At 43.9% G+C, this 17,866-nt stretch overlaps 1 protein-coding gene across 2 annotated transcripts in view; it reads left to right on the top strand.

Moving 5' to 3' along the window:
• nufip1 (nuclear FMR1 interacting protein 1) overlaps positions 1–17,866 on the top strand; it is a 39,211-nt gene that overhangs the window by 6,929 nt on the left and 14,416 nt on the right. For both annotated transcript variants that reach the window (XM_060833348.1, XM_060833347.1), the window contains exons 4-5: positions 9,514–9,576; positions 10,796–10,872. In XM_060833348.1, coding sequence (XP_060689331.1) covers positions 9,514–9,576; positions 10,796–10,872 — 140 coding nt within the window. The remainder of the gene's footprint in view (positions 1–9,513; positions 9,577–10,795; positions 10,873–17,866) is intronic.

Here is a 17,866-nt window from a genome sequence, read left to right as displayed (position 1 = left end):
AGAGACAGATGAATCTGTGGTATGCTTTGCCACAGAAGGCTGTGGAGGCCAGGTCAATGAGTATATTTAAGACTGAGATTGATAGGTTCTTAATTGTCAAGGGGATCAAGGGTTATGGGGAGTAAGTGGGAGAATTGGGTTGAGAAACTTCTCCACCATTCAATCATGGTTGATCAGACTCGATGGGCTGAACAGCCTAATTTCTGCTCCTATGTCTTATGGTCTTCATCAGCATCCATCCACTATCCACTAGCATTTACTTCCTTGACGTCTGGCATGTGCTGGTTGCAGGATAAAGTGAGGACTGCAGATGCTGGCGATCAGAGTTGAAGGGTGTCGTGCTGGAAAAGCACAGCAGGTCAAGCAGCATCTGAGGAGCAAGCAAGTTGATGTTTCAAGCATAAGCTCTTCATCAGGAATGAGGCTGGTGGGCCAAGGTGGCTGAGAGATAAATGGGAGGGGGGGGCTCTTCAGGAAGGGCTCATGCCCGAAACGTCGACTCTCCTGCTCCTTGGATGCTGCCTGACCTGCTGCGCTTTTCCAGCAACACATTTTCAGCTCAAAAGATGAGGTGTTCCTCCTTCAGTCGTCGGGTGGTTAGGACTTGGCAATGGAGGGGGCTCAGGACCTACATGTCCGTGGTGGAATGGGAGGAGGAGTTAAAGCCTGCTGGTTGCAGTATGTAACATCAACATGATGCACTGTAGCAACTTGCCAAGGCATGTTTCAAAGCAACACCCTCACGACAGCCTCTTGAGATATGAGGGCTGCAAATGCATGAGTGCACCCAGTAAGTCTCACATGCTAACTTGGATATATCACCAACTTTTCACTGTTGCTGGGTCAAACTCCTTCCTAACTGCTGTGGCTGTACTTGTTTCAGATAGACTGCTTTGGATCAAGAAGGTAGCTCACCACCATCTGGCCAAACCAGTGGTGCTCACATCCCCTGAACAAACATTTTAAAAAGTGGAGGCACTGTGTGTTTTATCCTGTAATGGTGAATGTTCTAGTAAAACGCATGGTTGTCATTTATACACCATCAAGCTATTTAGGAGACAGGCTGCTATGTATCAAAGTTAGCCTAAAAGTACTTATACACTCTATTTACTTCTGTTATTTCATAAGTGGTGTTTCAGATTTGGTCTTTTCACTTTCCAAATTTCCATCTAAGCAGTGAAATGTTTTAAATAGCATTCTTTCTGAGGTCGTTATTAGTCCCTTGTCATTAGATCATGCCACATTACTGCTTTTGACTGGAATCAGTAAATGAGGTTAGTGGCCCTGATTCTCCAGTCGTTTTCTTTGCCTCCCCTTCATTCTGGAAGTTCCTCCAGACCAGGATTACACGGTGGCTCAGCGGTTAGCACTGTTGCCTCACAGCACCAGGGACCCGGGTTCGAATCCAGCCTAGGGTGACTGTCTGTGTGGAGTTTGCACATTCTCCCTGTGTCTGCGTGGGTTTCCTCCGGGTGCTCTGGTTTCCTCCCACAATCCAAAGATGTGCAGGCTAGGCGAATTGGCTTTGCTAAATTGCCCGTAGTGCTAGGTGCATTTGTCGGAGGAAAATGAGTCTGTGTGGGTTACTCTTCGGAGGGTCGGTGTGGACTGGTTGGGCTGGAGGGCCTGTTTCCACACTAGGGAATCTAACCTAATCTAATCTAACCAATAACTGTGCTGCACCAATCTGGCCTTTGTAACATCTCTGATTCAAATCATCACCCCATTGGTGACCACGCATTCTACTATTTAGCCTGTAGACGTTGAAATTCTCTCCTTGAATTTTGTTGAGAGTCTGCCTCTCTTTAAGACACTGCCAAAATCCTGAGCATCATCGAGAAAAGACCCATTTTATTCAAGCATTTTGTCTTTTTTTGATTTATGGTAATACTTCTATCAGTCAGTGTCTACTTGCCAACTAACCAGCATTCTCCTCTCAGTGGGTGTGTTGTTTCCCCACTCTACATTGAAATTCTTGTGAATTGTCCTGATGAATGCAAGATGGAAAACTTGGAGAAGATCCTTTTTGTTTCAGCAATACTTGGATTCTGTCCAACAAAACCTTCTGTGAATTTTCCTTTCTAGCCAAGCTTTTGGTCATCTCCCGAACTATCAGAATTGTATATTGCAGGAGGAGGTGATTCAGCAACAGTTCAAATACCCAGTGCCAATCTCCTGTCCATTTCTCCCATATCCATACACCATTTATATCTAAGTAATCATTCAGGGCCCTTCTGAATGCCTCGATTGAACCTGCCTCCACCATATTTATCATTTCACCCTCGCTTGTTTTGCACACCACTTTAAATGTACGCCCTCTAGCCCTTTTTCTCTTTTGAGGTGGAGCAGCTTCTCCCTATCTACTCTGTTCAGTCCAGTCATGAGTTTGAAACGCTCTAGCAATCTCGGCCACCTTCTCTCCAGGGAGAACAGTCCCAACTTCTTCCATCGGTCCTCAACTGAAGTTTCTCATTACTGGGAATATTCTTAGAAATTGCTTCTCCACTCTTTTCGATAATCATAGAGTTCCTACAGTGCCAAAAGAGGCCATTCGGCCCACAGAGTCTGCACTGATCTTCTGAAGAACGTTCATCCAGATCCCCACCCTATCCCTGCAACCCCACACCTACTACAGCCAGCCCACCTAATCTCTGGATACTTAATTAGATTAGATTCCCTAGTGTGGAAACAGGCCCTTCGGCCCAACCAGTCCACACTGACCCTCCGAAGAGTAACCCACCCAGACCCATTTCCCTCTGACTAAGGCACCTACCACCATAGGCAATTTATCATAGCCAATTCACCTGATCTGCACATCTTTGGACTGAGGGAGGAAACCGGAGCACCCGGAGGAAACCCATGCAAACGCAGGGAGAATGTGCAAACTCCACACAGACAGTCACCTGAGGCTGGAATCGAACCTGGGACCCTGGTGCTGTGAGGCAGCACTGCTAACCACTGAGCTACTACTATGGGACAATTTCGCATGGCCAATCCACCTAACCTGCACATCTTTGGATTGTGGGGGAAACCGGAGCGCCTGGAGGAAGCTCTCACAGATCCAGGGAAAATGTGCAAACTCCACACAGAAAGTAGCCTAAGGCTGGTATTAAACTGGGTCCCTGGTGCTGTGAGGCAGCTGTGCTAACCACTGAGTCACCAGGCCACCCACAACAGCACACAGTTCTCCAGCTGAGGTCTAGCAAGTGTCTTGTACAAGTTCAACATCACCTCCCTACTCTTGTACTCCATGTCACTAATAATAAAGCCAAGAACACTGGATTTTTTATTCTCATATCCTGTCACCTTCAATGATCCATGCGCATATACATTGAGGTTCCTCTGCTCCTGCACCACCTTTACAATTGTACCTTTTATTTTATATTGTCCTTCAATGTTCCTTCAACTCAAAGGCCTTACCACACACTAAACTGCACTGAACCTCATTATATTACCCATCCACTCACTGTTTTTAAAGTTCCACACTATCATCCTCACAATTTACAAGTGTTCCAAGTTTAGTGTTATCTGAAAACTTTGACCTTGTCCCCTACACGTCATTATATATTTATATCAGAAAAGCAAGGGTCCTGTAACCGACCCCTGGGGAATTCCATTATGAACTGACCTCCAGCCTGAATAATATTGCCCAGATTAGAGGAGCAGTGCAGACAAACTGAGGAATTTAGCTTTTAGGTTTATGAGAGCAGAGCTTTTCGAATTTGAGTTTTTTGTCAGTGTATTTTGGCAGCAAAATAATCTCGTGCTCTAATTTGGATTTTGTGAGTAGGAATTCCAATGGAAGGAGCCATGTTGTTGGAATCGATTGCAAGCGGGCAAAAAGAGAGGACGAAAAGAGGGTTGTCAGAAGCAGACTGTCTCTAGCTGCCCCAACATGTTTCATGTCCCTGTACTGATCCAGGCAGAACTCCTCACTGATCAATCTGAAGCAGAACAGCTTTCACGTACCTCCGTCTATGCACTGGGGGGGTGGTCCGCTAACTTTAATGTAACCTGCTGCTATGCTGCCCCATGATCTAACACTGGATCATCTTCACTCGGAACAGCATCATCCAAAGGCCAGGGTGATCTCTCTCTGAGTGCAAGCCTTTCATTAGTGATTTCCCCTATGTTGGTGCTCATAGTCAGTTATAGGATGCATTGCTTTATAAGCTTGGCAATATTGAAAAGTCAAATATAACATTGATGTAAGTCTTTGAGGGTCATGTGGTGTATTTCCCTTGGGTTCTTGAAATGAATTCCAGTTTCCGTTTGCAGCTGAGAGCGTGTTTGATTGACAAGTCGATTAGGGAGAGATGAGACAGGACCATCTAAGCTTGCATTGCATATGCAAGAGAAAACGTTAACTGCATGATAATCAAATAATTTTAGCCTTTCCTATAATTGCACCCAGCTTTCGTCAGCCTCATTTATTTCCTTCTACTCTGAGTGTGAAGCCTGGCATTATTCTTTTGGGAAGAGACCCATTAAGATTTGGTCGAATGGAAATGAATGGATAAGTCCCAGTCAATTGTTTATGTTAGGCAGCTCTCTTCTTTTCACTGCATTTGCTGGAGTTTGTTTTTTAAAAATATGTGCACGTGGATGTCGTTGGCTATACCAGAATTCAGCATCATCACTAATTGCACAGAAGGTCGTTATGAGTCAACCACTTTGTTGTGGAACTGGAGTCACATGTAGGTCAGACCAGATAAGGATGGCATAGTTCCCTCAAAGATGATAGTGAATCACAGAGGTTTGCCACCAATCAGTGATGGTTTCATGGTCACAGTTAGACTCTAAATTGCAGATTTTAAGCAAATTCGAGTTTGACTATGTGTCAGGGCAGGATTTGAGCCTGGGTCCCCAGAATATTACCTGGGTCTCCGGATTAATAGTCCAGCAATAATGGCACTGGGCCATCCACTTCCCCTGGATCCTCTTATCAAGCTCCCGTTCTAGCGCCTGCTTAAATAGACTGTGTGTCAGGTATCTAGACTTGATGGGTGGTGGTAACTTTTCCTCGGTCATAAACCTGATGGTGTGTATCTTTTCTATGCTGTGGTACAGTGGAATTTTCACTCAGCTTTGAGATGATGCGCAATCTAAATCGAAACCTTTGGAGGGCAGGGAGAGAAAAGAATAGAACGCTACACTCATGAGGCTGGAGAAGCATAAACGGTAGTATTGGCCAAAAGGCCAATGGATGGCCCGTTTCTATGCTTTAATTTTAATGCTAAGCTCTATTTTTGTAAACTGTATGCTTTCAGATACTGTACAAACCCAACCTTAAATGCCTTTGTGCATCAAAATACAACACTAAATTGCAATGTAGTAAACGCTCTTGGAAAAGTTTTGCGCTTTTAACAAACCTGCCAAGTGTGGCAGTAAGATACCTGTATATTAGCCAGAAGTACTTCAATTAACATGGCTGTGAGAGAACAATCTATCAATATCAAATCAAAATATTGCAGTGAGATTTTGTGAATAATAAGTCAGATTTGCTGCAATCTGAAAGTTATCCAAATAGGCTGGTAAGGTATCACAATGTTTCACTAGAGAACATTGTAACAATACCTAGTGATTATTAAATTTGTTGATACAGATTTTGTTTGTGTGAGCAGGTAAACTGTTCCTGTGTAATTCTGTCCATGAGTAAAGCCTTTAGATCGCCTAAGGATTGATTAAATTCCAAATATCCTTCACATACGGGAAGTGCTCAGTGGTCAGCACTGCTGCCTCACCGTGTCAGGGACCCAGGTTCGAGTCCCACCTCGGGTGACTGCATGGGTTTCCTCCGGGTGCTCCGGTTTCCTCCCACAATCCAAAGATGTGCAGGTCAGGTGAATTGGCCACGCTAGATTGCCCTTAGTGTTAGGTGTTGTTAGTCAGGGGTAAGTATAGGGTAGGGGAATGGGTTGCTCTAAGGAGGGTTGGTTTGGACTTGTTGGGCCGAATAGCCTGTTTCTGTACTGTAGGGAATCTAAACTAATCTAACCAACTGAAGTATGGCTGCTGTGTGTAGGATGACCTCGTACAAATTTTTGACAACTTTGAGAGGAGGCAGCTTTGGGCTTAAGACAAATGCTAGAGTGACTGAAAGAAAAGGACATTGACAGAGGAGTCTCAATACAGATGATAAGGTGCTGCAATATGGAGAAACTTCCAGGCCTGCAACCTTTCCTAAAGTTCCTCCTTGCCTGTGAAGGGCTACTGACATGTCACCGCTGTTGTGATGTGGGGAAGTGCAGCAGTCAATTGAGCACAACAAGCAGCTACAAGGTAAATGATCGGAAAATCAGTTTTATTGGTGGTCGTTGGGAAATAAATAATTAATCAGAACATTGGAAGAACTCCTCTGTTCTTATACAACTAGTGTGTAGTGAGTGTCTTGTTTCATCCACTTGAGTTTAAGTTCTCATCTGAAGAGCAGCATCGCTGACAGTGCAGCACTTTCTTGGTGGTTGGGGACTAGATCCTGTCTCTGGAGTAGGACTTGAACCCAAGGTTGTCAAAGGCAGGTGTGCTCCCACTGTACCATGGCAATTAGACCTATCATTCGTATTGACTGAAATGAGATGAACACAACAAGTGTGCAATGTTTTCAGTACAGCTAGATTTTATTAATATTTCAATTTACAGGGCATAAGTTTCCCTAAACCGAGGAAGGTTGCATTTAGTAATAGGATAGAATCTCTTTGTTCAGCCCTGGAACAACATTACTGAAGTGTAGCAGGGACAGTATTGAATTGATGAATTTCTGACATTTATTCAATCATTACCTTGTCCTGAATCTGACTGTATTATGCAAACAAAGATTGCAACATTTAGAGTGACACGTGTGTGTTGAAGTAATTTTTTTCTAAAAATAAAGTAGGTAATTAGCCCACTGTACCTTGCTAGCTCTATACCTGGAGCTTTCTATCTTAATCCCATTTCCCTGTTTTTTTATATTCTCTCTTTCCAAATATTTATTGCTTTCAAACTATGTTGTCACAGCCTCAGCAAGCAGTTACTCCAAGTGCTCCATGTTCTGATAATCCATCATGGCTTTATTTAAACAATGTCTCTGTTCCGTTGTTGTTTAGTTAGAATTTTTGTAAATCCACGAGGTGTACTTTTCTGTCATGAATTGATCGCTGATAGGGTTTGTGTTGGTTTGCTTCATAAGCAAACACATCTTGGACTTGTGTGCTTTTCCCTTCGCATTTAGTACCAGGAACTGAAGGATTTCATTGGTTCAGGATATCTCATGTGGGCCACAGAGGAGTGGGAGGGGGACGATTCAGTGGTCATGGTCCGCATAGATGCGAGTGACATAGTTGGAAAGAGGAAAGGGGTTCTGCTGAGGGAATAAGAGCAGCTAGGAGCTAAATTCAAAAGGAGAATCAAAAACGTAATAATCTCTGGATTGCTACCTGAGCCATGTACAAATTGGCAAAGGGTCATCCACATTAAACCGATAAACATGTGGCTCAAATATTGGTGTGGGGGAGAGGATTCAAATTTATGGGATATTGGCACCAGTACTGGGGAAGGAGGGAGCTGTTCCAGTGGGGCGGACTCCACCTGAATCATGCTGGGAGCAGAGTCCTGGAGTATCGCATAACTAGGGCTGTGGATAGCTCTTTAAACTAAATAGTTGTGGGGGCATGAGGGGGCTGCAGTTTCATGGAAAATTATGGGAAAAGATAAAGGCAGGGAGGGCTGAGCAGAGATTATTAAAGTTTCCGAAGTAAGTAATAAGACAGCATGGAAGAGTCAGGAATTTAAAGGGTCAGCAGATAAAGGGTCAACTACAAGAATGGAGGCAGCGGGACTGAGGGTATTGTACTTAAATGCACACAGTACACCAAATATGAGAAATGAGCTTGTAGCGCAGGTTGTAAATGGCTGGTATAGTTTGCGGGTATTACAGAGGCATGGCTCCCTGGGGTTCAGGGCTGGGAACAAAATATCCAAGAATACACGTCTTATCGAAAGGACAGGCAGACGGGATGGGGTTGCCTTGTTAGTGAGAAATGAAATTAAATTGATGGCAAAAAGTCTCACCTCGGTGGTAGGGAACCTATTGCAAAAGATTCGCAGGGTCAAGATCTATACACATTTAGAAGAAAATGGACTTGTTAGCGAGAGGCAGCATGGTTTAGTGCAGGGAAGGTCATGTCTCACTAACTTGATCAAGTTCTTTTGAGAAGGTGTGGAAGATGATTGATGAGGGAAAAGTGGATGATGTTATCTACACAGACTTCAGCAAAGCCTTTGACGATGTCCCTCATGGCAGACTGGTACAAAAGGTGACGTTGCAGGGTATTGGAGTGAACTGGCAAGGTGGATGCAGAATTGGCTCAGTCATAGGAGACAGATGGTAATAGTGGAAGGAAACTACAATTCACCCTGCAGTTTGAGAGGGAGAAGCTGGAATCCGATGTAATGGTATTACAAATCAGTAAAACTAACTGCAAAAATATGTGGGAGCATCTGGCCAGAGTTGATTGGAAGGGGAGGAGCCTATCAGGGAAGACTGGGCAGCAATGGCAGCAGTTTCTGGGGATAATTCAGGAGGTGCAGCAGAAATTCATCTCAAAGAAGAAGCAACATACTAAGGGGAGTCAACCGTAGCTGACAGGGGAAGTCAGGAACATCATGAAATCAAAAGAAAATGATACAGTGTGGTGAAGGTTCATGGGAAGCCAGAGCGTTGGGAATCCTTTAAAAACCAGCAGAGGATAACTGAAAATGCAGTACGTGCAGGGAGAGCATGAAATGTGAAGGTAAGCTAGCAAGTAATAAGATTGCAAGGGGCTTTTTAGGTCTCTAAAAGTGGGCATTGAACTATTAGAAAATGAGACTGGAGAATTGGTAATGGGGGACAAATGAATAGGTAATTTGTATCTGTCTCCATAGTGGAAGACACCAGCAGGAGATTCTGGGCTGAATTCTGCTCCTATATTTTATGGTCTAAATGGCTAGTTCTAGTAGAGAATTATAGAATCCCTGCAGTTTGGAAAGTGGCCTTTCAGCTCATTGAGTCGGCACTGACCCTCCGAAGAGTATCCAACCCAGACCCAGCCACTCCCCACTTCTATCCCTCTCCCTATTACTTTGACCCATTCACCGAGCCTACACATCCCTGGACACACTGGAACAATTTAGCATGGTCAATCTACCTAACCTGCACATCTCTAGACAATGGGAAGAAACTGGCGCATCTGGAGGGAAGCTGCGCAGACACTTGGTAAATGGACAAACTCCACACAGTCGCCCAAGGCTGGAATTGAACTGGAGCCCTGGTGCTGTGAGGCAGGAGGGCTAACCACCATGCCATGGGGTTTTGTTTCAGGGTCACTTCAACAACAGGAAAGAAACAGGAAAAGTCAAGTTTGATAAAGCAAAGAGGAGGGTGAATCTCTCTTGTGGTTTGAGTATCGAGGGCACCATTGGATGCTAACGAAGTTTGACAAGGTAACACAAAATATTATTAACCCAGATTGTTCTGTCTGTTTCTGGCAGTGCAAGGTGAAGGACTGTACATTCCGTGCTCACGAGAAATTGGTTCAGATTCACTGGAGAAACGTAAGTGTTGTATTTGATCAATGGAATCAATCAGTGGGGGGATGTTTGAAAGAAATGTGCAAGGCAAGTTTTTCACACCGAGGGAGGGGAGTGCCTGGAACACGCTGCTAGAGATGGTGCTGGAAGCAGCCACAATCGCAACATTCAAACATCTGGATGAATAGGAAAGGAATATAGGGATATGGATTCTGTAAGATTAGATTAGATTACTTACAGTGTGAAAACGGGTCCTTCAGCCGACCACAGTCCACACCGACCCGCCGAAGCGTAACCCACCCAGACCCATTCCCCTACATTTATCCCTTCACCTAACACTACGGGCAATTTAGCACGGCCAATTCACCTAACCTGCACATTTTTGGACTGCACCCGGAGGAAACCCATGCAGATACGGGGAGAATGTGCAAACTCCACACTGTCATTGCCTGTAAGTGAAGACGGTTTTAGTATGGAAGGGCAAAATGTGTCAGCGCAGGCTGAGGGGGTCAAAGGGCCTGTTCCTGTGCTATATTATTTGTTCTGGTGAAGGATAAAAACAATGCAAGTGGTTTGTTGCAATGGTTTTTCAGTGTGTGGTCTGTGGACACTGGTGGCTTACAGGCTGATTTAAAATGCACATCACTGCTCTGTAAAACCCACAACAGAGGTCACAGGAGCAAACAGGCCTGTACTTTCACCCTCTGCATTCGTGATGGCATGCAACCAGTCCAGCTCATGTGTGTGGCTCTTTTCGTCATAAGCATGGGTGACAGCAGTGTCGTTTCACAAGCCAAGATGTATGTGACTGCTGCAGCATGGGACCGGGAGATGATATTTTTCAGGATTGTGGGGCGAAAAGAGCAGACTCGCTGAACGTGGAGTCCAACGTGAGACTGAAGCTCTGCCTCTTGGGACCAGACATCAACTCATTCGACCCTTATTAAAAACAGCCCCATTAGTCATCCCGTTAATTCTGGCAGTTTGTCTGTTTTTTTTTGCAGAGTTGAGCAAAAGTGGGTGGGGTAGGTGCTCCAAGGGGTCTTTTCCCTCCAGCTAACTTGATAGTACTTGCATTTTCTCTTTTAGTTAAGGAAATCTGCCATCCTTACCTGGTCTGGCTTTCACAAGCTTGTCATGCTAAATTGGAGTTTTCCATCTGTTACATTACTTTGTGAAAGTAAATTGGATCGTTGTGACAAAATATGCTCTTCTTTGTTTGACCCCGCTTTGTTTTATACAGGCACACGGGCCAGGCGCTAAAAGAATTAAACTTGATACTGCGGAGGAAATTGCCAAGTGGCGTGAGGAGAGGCGGAGGTGAGCTGGTCACATGACTTTGAAAACAGCCGAGGTTAAGGTGCAGGCTGAGGCCACTCTCATAAATATCACCTCTGGAACAAGAGACTGGGCCCGGGCTTTCCAGCCTGATAAAGCAGTTGTGTTTTTGTGATGTCTAGCCCGGGTTTGAAAATTCTGCCGACAGTGAGAGGTTGGGCAGACTGTGGAGAGGGAGGAGCCTCACGGCCCTGAACAGTTTTGCTTTTGTGGGCCAGAATCTGTGCTGAGTAGGAGACTTGGGTTTAAGATGCTGGGATGTAGGCCGGAGGAGGAATGTGCATGCCAAGGTATTTGTAAGTTGGAAAGAAGGGGAGAGGAAAATTTGCGGCAACAGTGAATGCACTGAATTGATGATGGCGCAGTCTTTACCCAAGTGTTTCCGTGCACTCTGACCCCAGTGGGTGTTCAGGGGTCAGACATACTTGAATTTTCATTGTGACCTCCAGATTCCATTCCTTGACCACAGAAGGAGGAATGTCACAGCCTCAGACAATGCAGTCTGATCTGAAACTGACCTCGCATTGGTTTCAGTTTCATAAATTTTGATCTGTAAAAGAAAGAAAACCCTTCTCTTCAATGTAATTATTCATCTTCAATTACAACTTGGTACTTTCACTGATTTATAGATGATTCCCAATTTATAATTCTTTTGGTTCTGTAACAATGAGCATTTTTATATCGCTTTATCATGTGCTAAAGATAATCCCAGTGTGTTTTACCCAGGGTGAGGTGGTTGTGAATTGAAGTCACTGTTGTTACATAGCCAATTGTGCATACTAAAATCTCTCAACAATAAATAAATAACTGGTTAATTTGCTTTGATTATTTTGCTTGAAGAATGAATGTTGGTCAGGCTAGAGAACTCTGTTCTCTGCTTTGAATAGTCCCTCGGAATCTTTAATGGTCATTGGAATGAGCAGGCAGGTCATCAGATTGACATCTCCAAAAGGTAGTATCTTTGACTAGATCAATTAGTTTGTTGGCAACAAAGTTTAACCCACTTGCACGTGGGCCATTTGGTTCAGAGGCAAGAGTACCACTGACAGAGAGTCTATTAGTTTCACATTTTGCACTTTGATGTGTACGTGTGCTCAGTTCATGCTGTACTGCTTATTTTCAGCCTGCTTGGTTTGAATGGTTTTGATAGTCCCACACGTGATGCACTTGAGGGAGCTTGCAGATCGTCTGGAATTTGCAGATCTCTCGTTTTAACAAGAAAATGTTCAATTTTGGACGACACAGCAAAAATTGACACCGGGAGTTCTGTCCCGAACATGGTACTTGGTGAAACTTTGAGCAAGGTATCACAAAACTGTTGTTTCCCAATTTGTTCTCCACTTATTGGACTGCCTTTCTGACAAGCTGCTGGTGTGTGCCTGGCTAATTGTTTTCCTGAAAATGACTCTTGTACAGAAATGATCGATTCATTTACTTATTTGGACGGGAATGGCACTTGTCAAAAGGTGTAAATTCTTTCACTAATGGGATTCCTAGTGACAGTCCATCTTATGAAGTGGTTTGTTCTGTTACTTGCTATTGGGGAAATTAATGCATCATGCTGCAGATTGTTTGAAGACTTTATCAAGCAGAGCAAGTGACCTTGTGTCAGTCACTCCACTGGGTCCATGCCTGACTGCATGTATTTTGGAGTGGAAACCATGATCCTTATAGATTGAAAGAATTGAGTGGGTGAGTTTGTGATTGGATCGTAGAATACTCCACTGCTAGTGGCAATTGAGGTAAAAGATCAAACCGCCTGATAAAGGAATTTGAAGTAGTTGAAAAACAAAAATATAAAAGGCGGACAAGGGAATGGAATGAGACTCTAAGCTCCAGTTGAGGAGCTGGTGCTGCCCCAGTGAATTTGTTAGCTGAGTTAACTGTTAGAATTTCTTGTGTCCAGCACTTTGACCTGTTCTACGCATTGCACCTCCCAAAGGTTGTTGAATCAATGCAGCCTTTATATTGGGTGCCTGATTTATTCTGAAATGCGAAGTCTTTGTTTTCCGCACCATACAGATTGTATGTCGATGCCAGCTCAGCGTTAAGCCTCCTGCTCAGCAACTGTGGAATCACTTCTTTTCACTCTCCCTTCTCCTTATCAACTTTGTAAAATTATCTCCAGGTACCTTGCCATTAGCTTTAGTATTTTGACCTTAATGTCATTCTTCATGTTTCAGCCTAAATGCTGCCTGTCACTAGCAATCGATAATGGAGGAGATGTTGCTGTGAACATATTCTCACTTACTTTTCTTTGAGTGTGTGATTTCTGCACAAGGTCATTTTCATTACTGGTAGTGGGTACCATTCCTGATTTTCTCCCTCTTCCAGTCTGGTGATCGTGAGATCAGTTTGTAGCGTTATCTCGTTTAGGTAAGGAATTGGACCATCAAATAGTGTGATCTTTCCTGGTCCTTCTTAGTGCATAGTCCCAGTAACTATTGGAGATGTCACATTTTTAAAAGGTACAAGCTCTAACTACGCCTCCTTAAGTACTCATGTCATTAGATAGTTAATAAAGATACGTGCTGTTGCCCATCTTGCAATGCCATACAATTTCCAGCTGTGATCTTAAGATCCAATCAGTGGAGTCCTTTAGGAGTATGGTGTATGCCTTTTCAGAAAGATGTACTCACGTGAGTATTACAAAGAATTAGAGCTGCTGACATTTTTAAAAAGCTCAGTTTTGCACTATGGCTTCTTACAGTCTGTGCTTCAGCCCAAGTGCAGTAAACTAGGTTTCAGTGCAGGGTACAGTTTCAGTTTGACCCCATTATGTAGAAGTGCTTTTAGTCTCTTAGCTGCACTTTACTACGGGCAAGTTGGCAGAATGGAATCGGAGGATGCAGGTCTTGGAGAGAGATGACATACTCCCTTTTACACACGGGAGACCACATCATAGTGTTTTTCTCTCGGTTAGTTGGGGGTATGCCCAGCAAATTTCAAAGAACTGAGCTTTGGCAAATTGAGTTCAGAGAAGGAAAACAATTCCAAAGCAGTAAATTGTTAACTTTAATTAATAATAATGACCATTTAAATCTGCTGAGGGACTGAGCTATCAAATGAAACTAAGCTGAGCTATCTAAGGAAAATCGGGTTGGTAGTAGATCCCAAGAAAAGGAATTCACGCAATATTTAGGGCATGGATTTTTTGTTGGAGCAATTTGTGGTAGAACCCACCAGGGTGTAGCCTATTATGGATTTGGTGTAATGTGGCAGACCTGATTGGGGAGCTTAAGGTGAAGGAACCCCAAGAGGCAGTGACTATGATATGATCCAATTCACCCAGCAGTTTGAGAGGGAGAATCAGCGGTAATGATATTACAATTGAGTAAAGATATCGACAAAGATATGGGGGAGGAGCTGGCTAGAGTTAATTGGAAGAGGAGCCTAGGCGGTGAGATAGTGGAGCAGAAAAGGGCATGGACTTCGAGTCATGGAGAAGTACAACATGGAAACAGACCCTTTGGTCCAACCTGTCCACGCCGACCAGATATCCCAACCCAATCTTGTCCCACCTGTCAGCACCTGGCCCATATCCCTCCAAACCCTTCCTATTCATATACCCATCCAAATAACTTTTAAATGTTGCAATTGTACCAGCCTCCACCACATCCTCTGGCAGCTCTTTCCATACACGTACCACACTCTGCGTGAAAAAGTTGCCCCTTGGGTCTCTTTTATATCTTTCCCCTCTCACCCTAAACCTATTCCCTCTAGTTCTGGACTCCCCGCCCCAGGGAAAAGACTTTGTCTATTTATCCTATCCATGCCCGTCATAATTTTGTAAACCTCTATAAGGTCACCCCTCAGCCTCTGACGCTCCAAGGAAAACAGTCCCAGCCTGTTCAGCCTCTCCCTGTAGCTCAGATCCTCCAACCCCGGCAAAATCCTTGTAAATTCTTTCTGAACCCTTTCAAGTTTCACAACATCTTTCCGATAGGAAGGAAACCAGAATTGCACACAATATTCCAACAGTGGCCGAACTAATGTCCTGTACAGCCGCAACATAACCTCCCAACTCCTGTACTCAATACTCTGACCAATAAAGGATAGCATAGCAAACACCTTCTTCACTATCCTATCTACCTGCGACTCCACTTTCAAGGAGCTATGAACCTGCACTCCAAGGTCTCTTTGTTCAGCAACACTCCCTAGGACCTTACCATTAAGTGAATAAGTCCTGCTAAGATTTGCTTTCCCAAAATGCAGCACCTCGCATTTATCTGAATTAAACTCCATCTGCCACTTCTCAGCCCATTTATCCACCTTTAACTGTTTCAAGACATCTAGCACTTCCTCCTCTGTAATCTGGACATTTTACAAGATGTCACCATCTATTTCCCTACAGTCTGATGCAAAAACTGATGCAAAATATTCATTTAGTATCTCCCCCATTTTCTGTGGCTCCATTCAAAGGCTGCCTTGCTGATCTTTGAGGGGCCCCATTCTCTCCCTAGTTACCCTTTTGTCCTTAATATATTTGTAAAAACCCTTTGGATTCTCCTTAATTCTATTTGCCAAAGCTATCTCATGTCCCCTTTTTGCCCTCCTGATTTCCCTCTTAAATATACTCCTACTTTCTTTATACTCTTCTAAGGATTCACACGATCTATCCTGTCTATACCTGACATATGCTTCCTTCTTTTTCTTAACCAAACCCTCCATTTCTTTAGTCATCCAACATACCAGCCTTCCCTTTCACCCTGACAGGAATATACTTTCTCTGGATTCTTGTTATCTCATTTCTGAAGGCTTCCTATTTTCCACCCGTCCCTTTACCTGCAAACATCTGCCTCCAATCAGCTTTCGAAAGTTCTTGCCTAATACTGTCAAAATTGGCCTTTCTCCAATTTAGAACTTCAACTTTTAGATCTGGTCAATTCCTTTCCATCACTATTTTAAAATAAATAGAGTTATTGTCGTTGGCCCCAAAGTGCTCCCCCATTGACACCTCAGTCACCTGCCCTTTATTTCCCAAGACTAGGTCAAGTTTTGCACCTTCTCTCGTAGGTACATCTACTTACTGAATCAAAAAATTGTCTTGTACACACTTAAGAAATTCCTCTCCATCTAAACCTTTAACACTATAGCAGTCCCAGTCTATGTTTGGAAAGTTAAAATCCCCTACCATAACCACCCTATTCTTCTTACAGATAGCTGAGGTTTCCTTACAAGTTTGTTTCTCAATTTCCCTCTGACTATTGCGGGGGGTCTATAATACAAGGCTGAAAAATGTGTTGCTGGAAAAGCGCAGCAGGCCAGGCAGCATCCAAGGAGCAGGAGAATCGACGTTTCGGGCATAAGCCCTTCTTCAGGCTTGTGCCCGAAATGTTGAATCTCCTGCTCCTTGGATGCTGCCTGGCCTGCTGTGCTTTTCCAGCAACACATTTTTCAGCTCTGATCTCCAGCATCTGCAGTCCTCACTTTATCTGGGTTTATAATACAATCCCAATAGGATGATCATCCCTTTCTTATTTCTCAGTTCCACCCAAATAACTTCCCCGGATGTATTTCCAGGAATATCCTCCCTCAGCACAGCTGTAATGCTATCCCTTATCAAAAATGCCACCCCCCCTCCTCTCTTGCCTCCCTTTCTATCCTTCCTGTAGCATTTGTATCATGGAACATTATGCTGCCAGTCCAGCCCATCCCTGAGCCATGTTTCCTTAATTGCTGTGATATCCCAGTCCCATGTTCTTAACCATGCCCTGAGTTCATCTGCCTTCCCTGTTAGGCCCCTTGCATTGAAATACATGCAGTTTAATTTATTCGTCCTACCTTGTCCCTTCCTGCCCTGACTGTTTGACTCACTTGTGTTCTCAGCTGTACCCGTCTCAGATAGATCTCTTTCCTCACAATCTCCCTGGGTCCCGTCCCCCCCCCGCACCTTACTAGTTTAAATCCTCCCAAGCAGTTCTAGCAAATTTCCCTGCCAGTATATTAGTCCCCTTCCAATTTAGGTGCAATCTGTCTTTCTTGTGCAGGTCACTTCTACCTCAAAAGAGATTCCAGTGATACAAAAATGTGAATCCTTTTCCTATACACCAGCTCTTCAGCTATGTATTCACCTGCTCTATCCTCCTATTCCTGCCCTCATAGCTCATAGCACTGGGAGTAATCCAGATATTACTATCCCTGAGGGCGTCCTTTTTAAATTTCTGCCTAACTCTCTGTAATCTCCCTTCAGAGTCTCAACCTTTTCCCTTCCAATGTCGTTGGTTCCAATGTGGACAATGACTTCCTGCTGGCCCCTCTCCCCCGTGAGAACATTCTGCACCCTCTCTGAGACATCCTTGATCATCAGGGAAAGAACACACCATTCTGCTTTTTCTCTGCTGGCCACAGAAACGTCTGTCTGTACCTCTGACTACAGAATCCCCTAACACAATTGATCTCTTGGAAGCCGACGTACCCCTTGTTGCATTAGAGCCAGTCTCCACACCAGAAACTTGGCTGTTCGTGCTACGTTCCCCTGAGAATCTATCGACCCCAACATTTTCCAAAACAGCATACCTCTTTGAAATGGGTATATTTCCACAAAAGACTCCTGCACTAGCTGCCTACCTCTCTTACCTTCCCTGGAGTTAACCCAGACTATGTGACTGTATCTGAGATTTCCCCCTCTTCCTATGACTGCCATCCATCACATACTGTTGCTGTTGCAAATTCGTCATCGCTTCTATCTGTCTCTCCAACCGATCCACTCAATCTGATAAGACTTGCATCCAACAGCATTTATGACAGATATAATCCGCAGTAACCCTTAAACTCTCTTTAAACTCCCACATCTGGAAAGAAGTACATATCACTGCAAAGGCCATTTTTGCTCCTTCACAATCTACAGTCCCAGAAAATAACACTGTCTTATGCGTCTACAAAACACTGCCACAGGTTAAATTAATAGCTATGGCTTATATTTTAAGTTTAATCAAGAGACTCCTCTCCAAAAACATATCATCAAGAAAAAAAT

This window comes from Hemiscyllium ocellatum, chromosome 12, assembly GCF_020745735.1.
Source record: "Hemiscyllium ocellatum isolate sHemOce1 chromosome 12, sHemOce1.pat.X.cur, whole genome shotgun sequence".
NCBI classification, from domain to species: Eukaryota; Metazoa; Chordata; class Chondrichthyes; order Orectolobiformes; family Hemiscylliidae; genus Hemiscyllium; species Hemiscyllium ocellatum.
The sequence above is the reverse complement of the archived record's forward strand: the minus strand, read 5'-3'. Positions and strand labels throughout refer to the sequence as shown.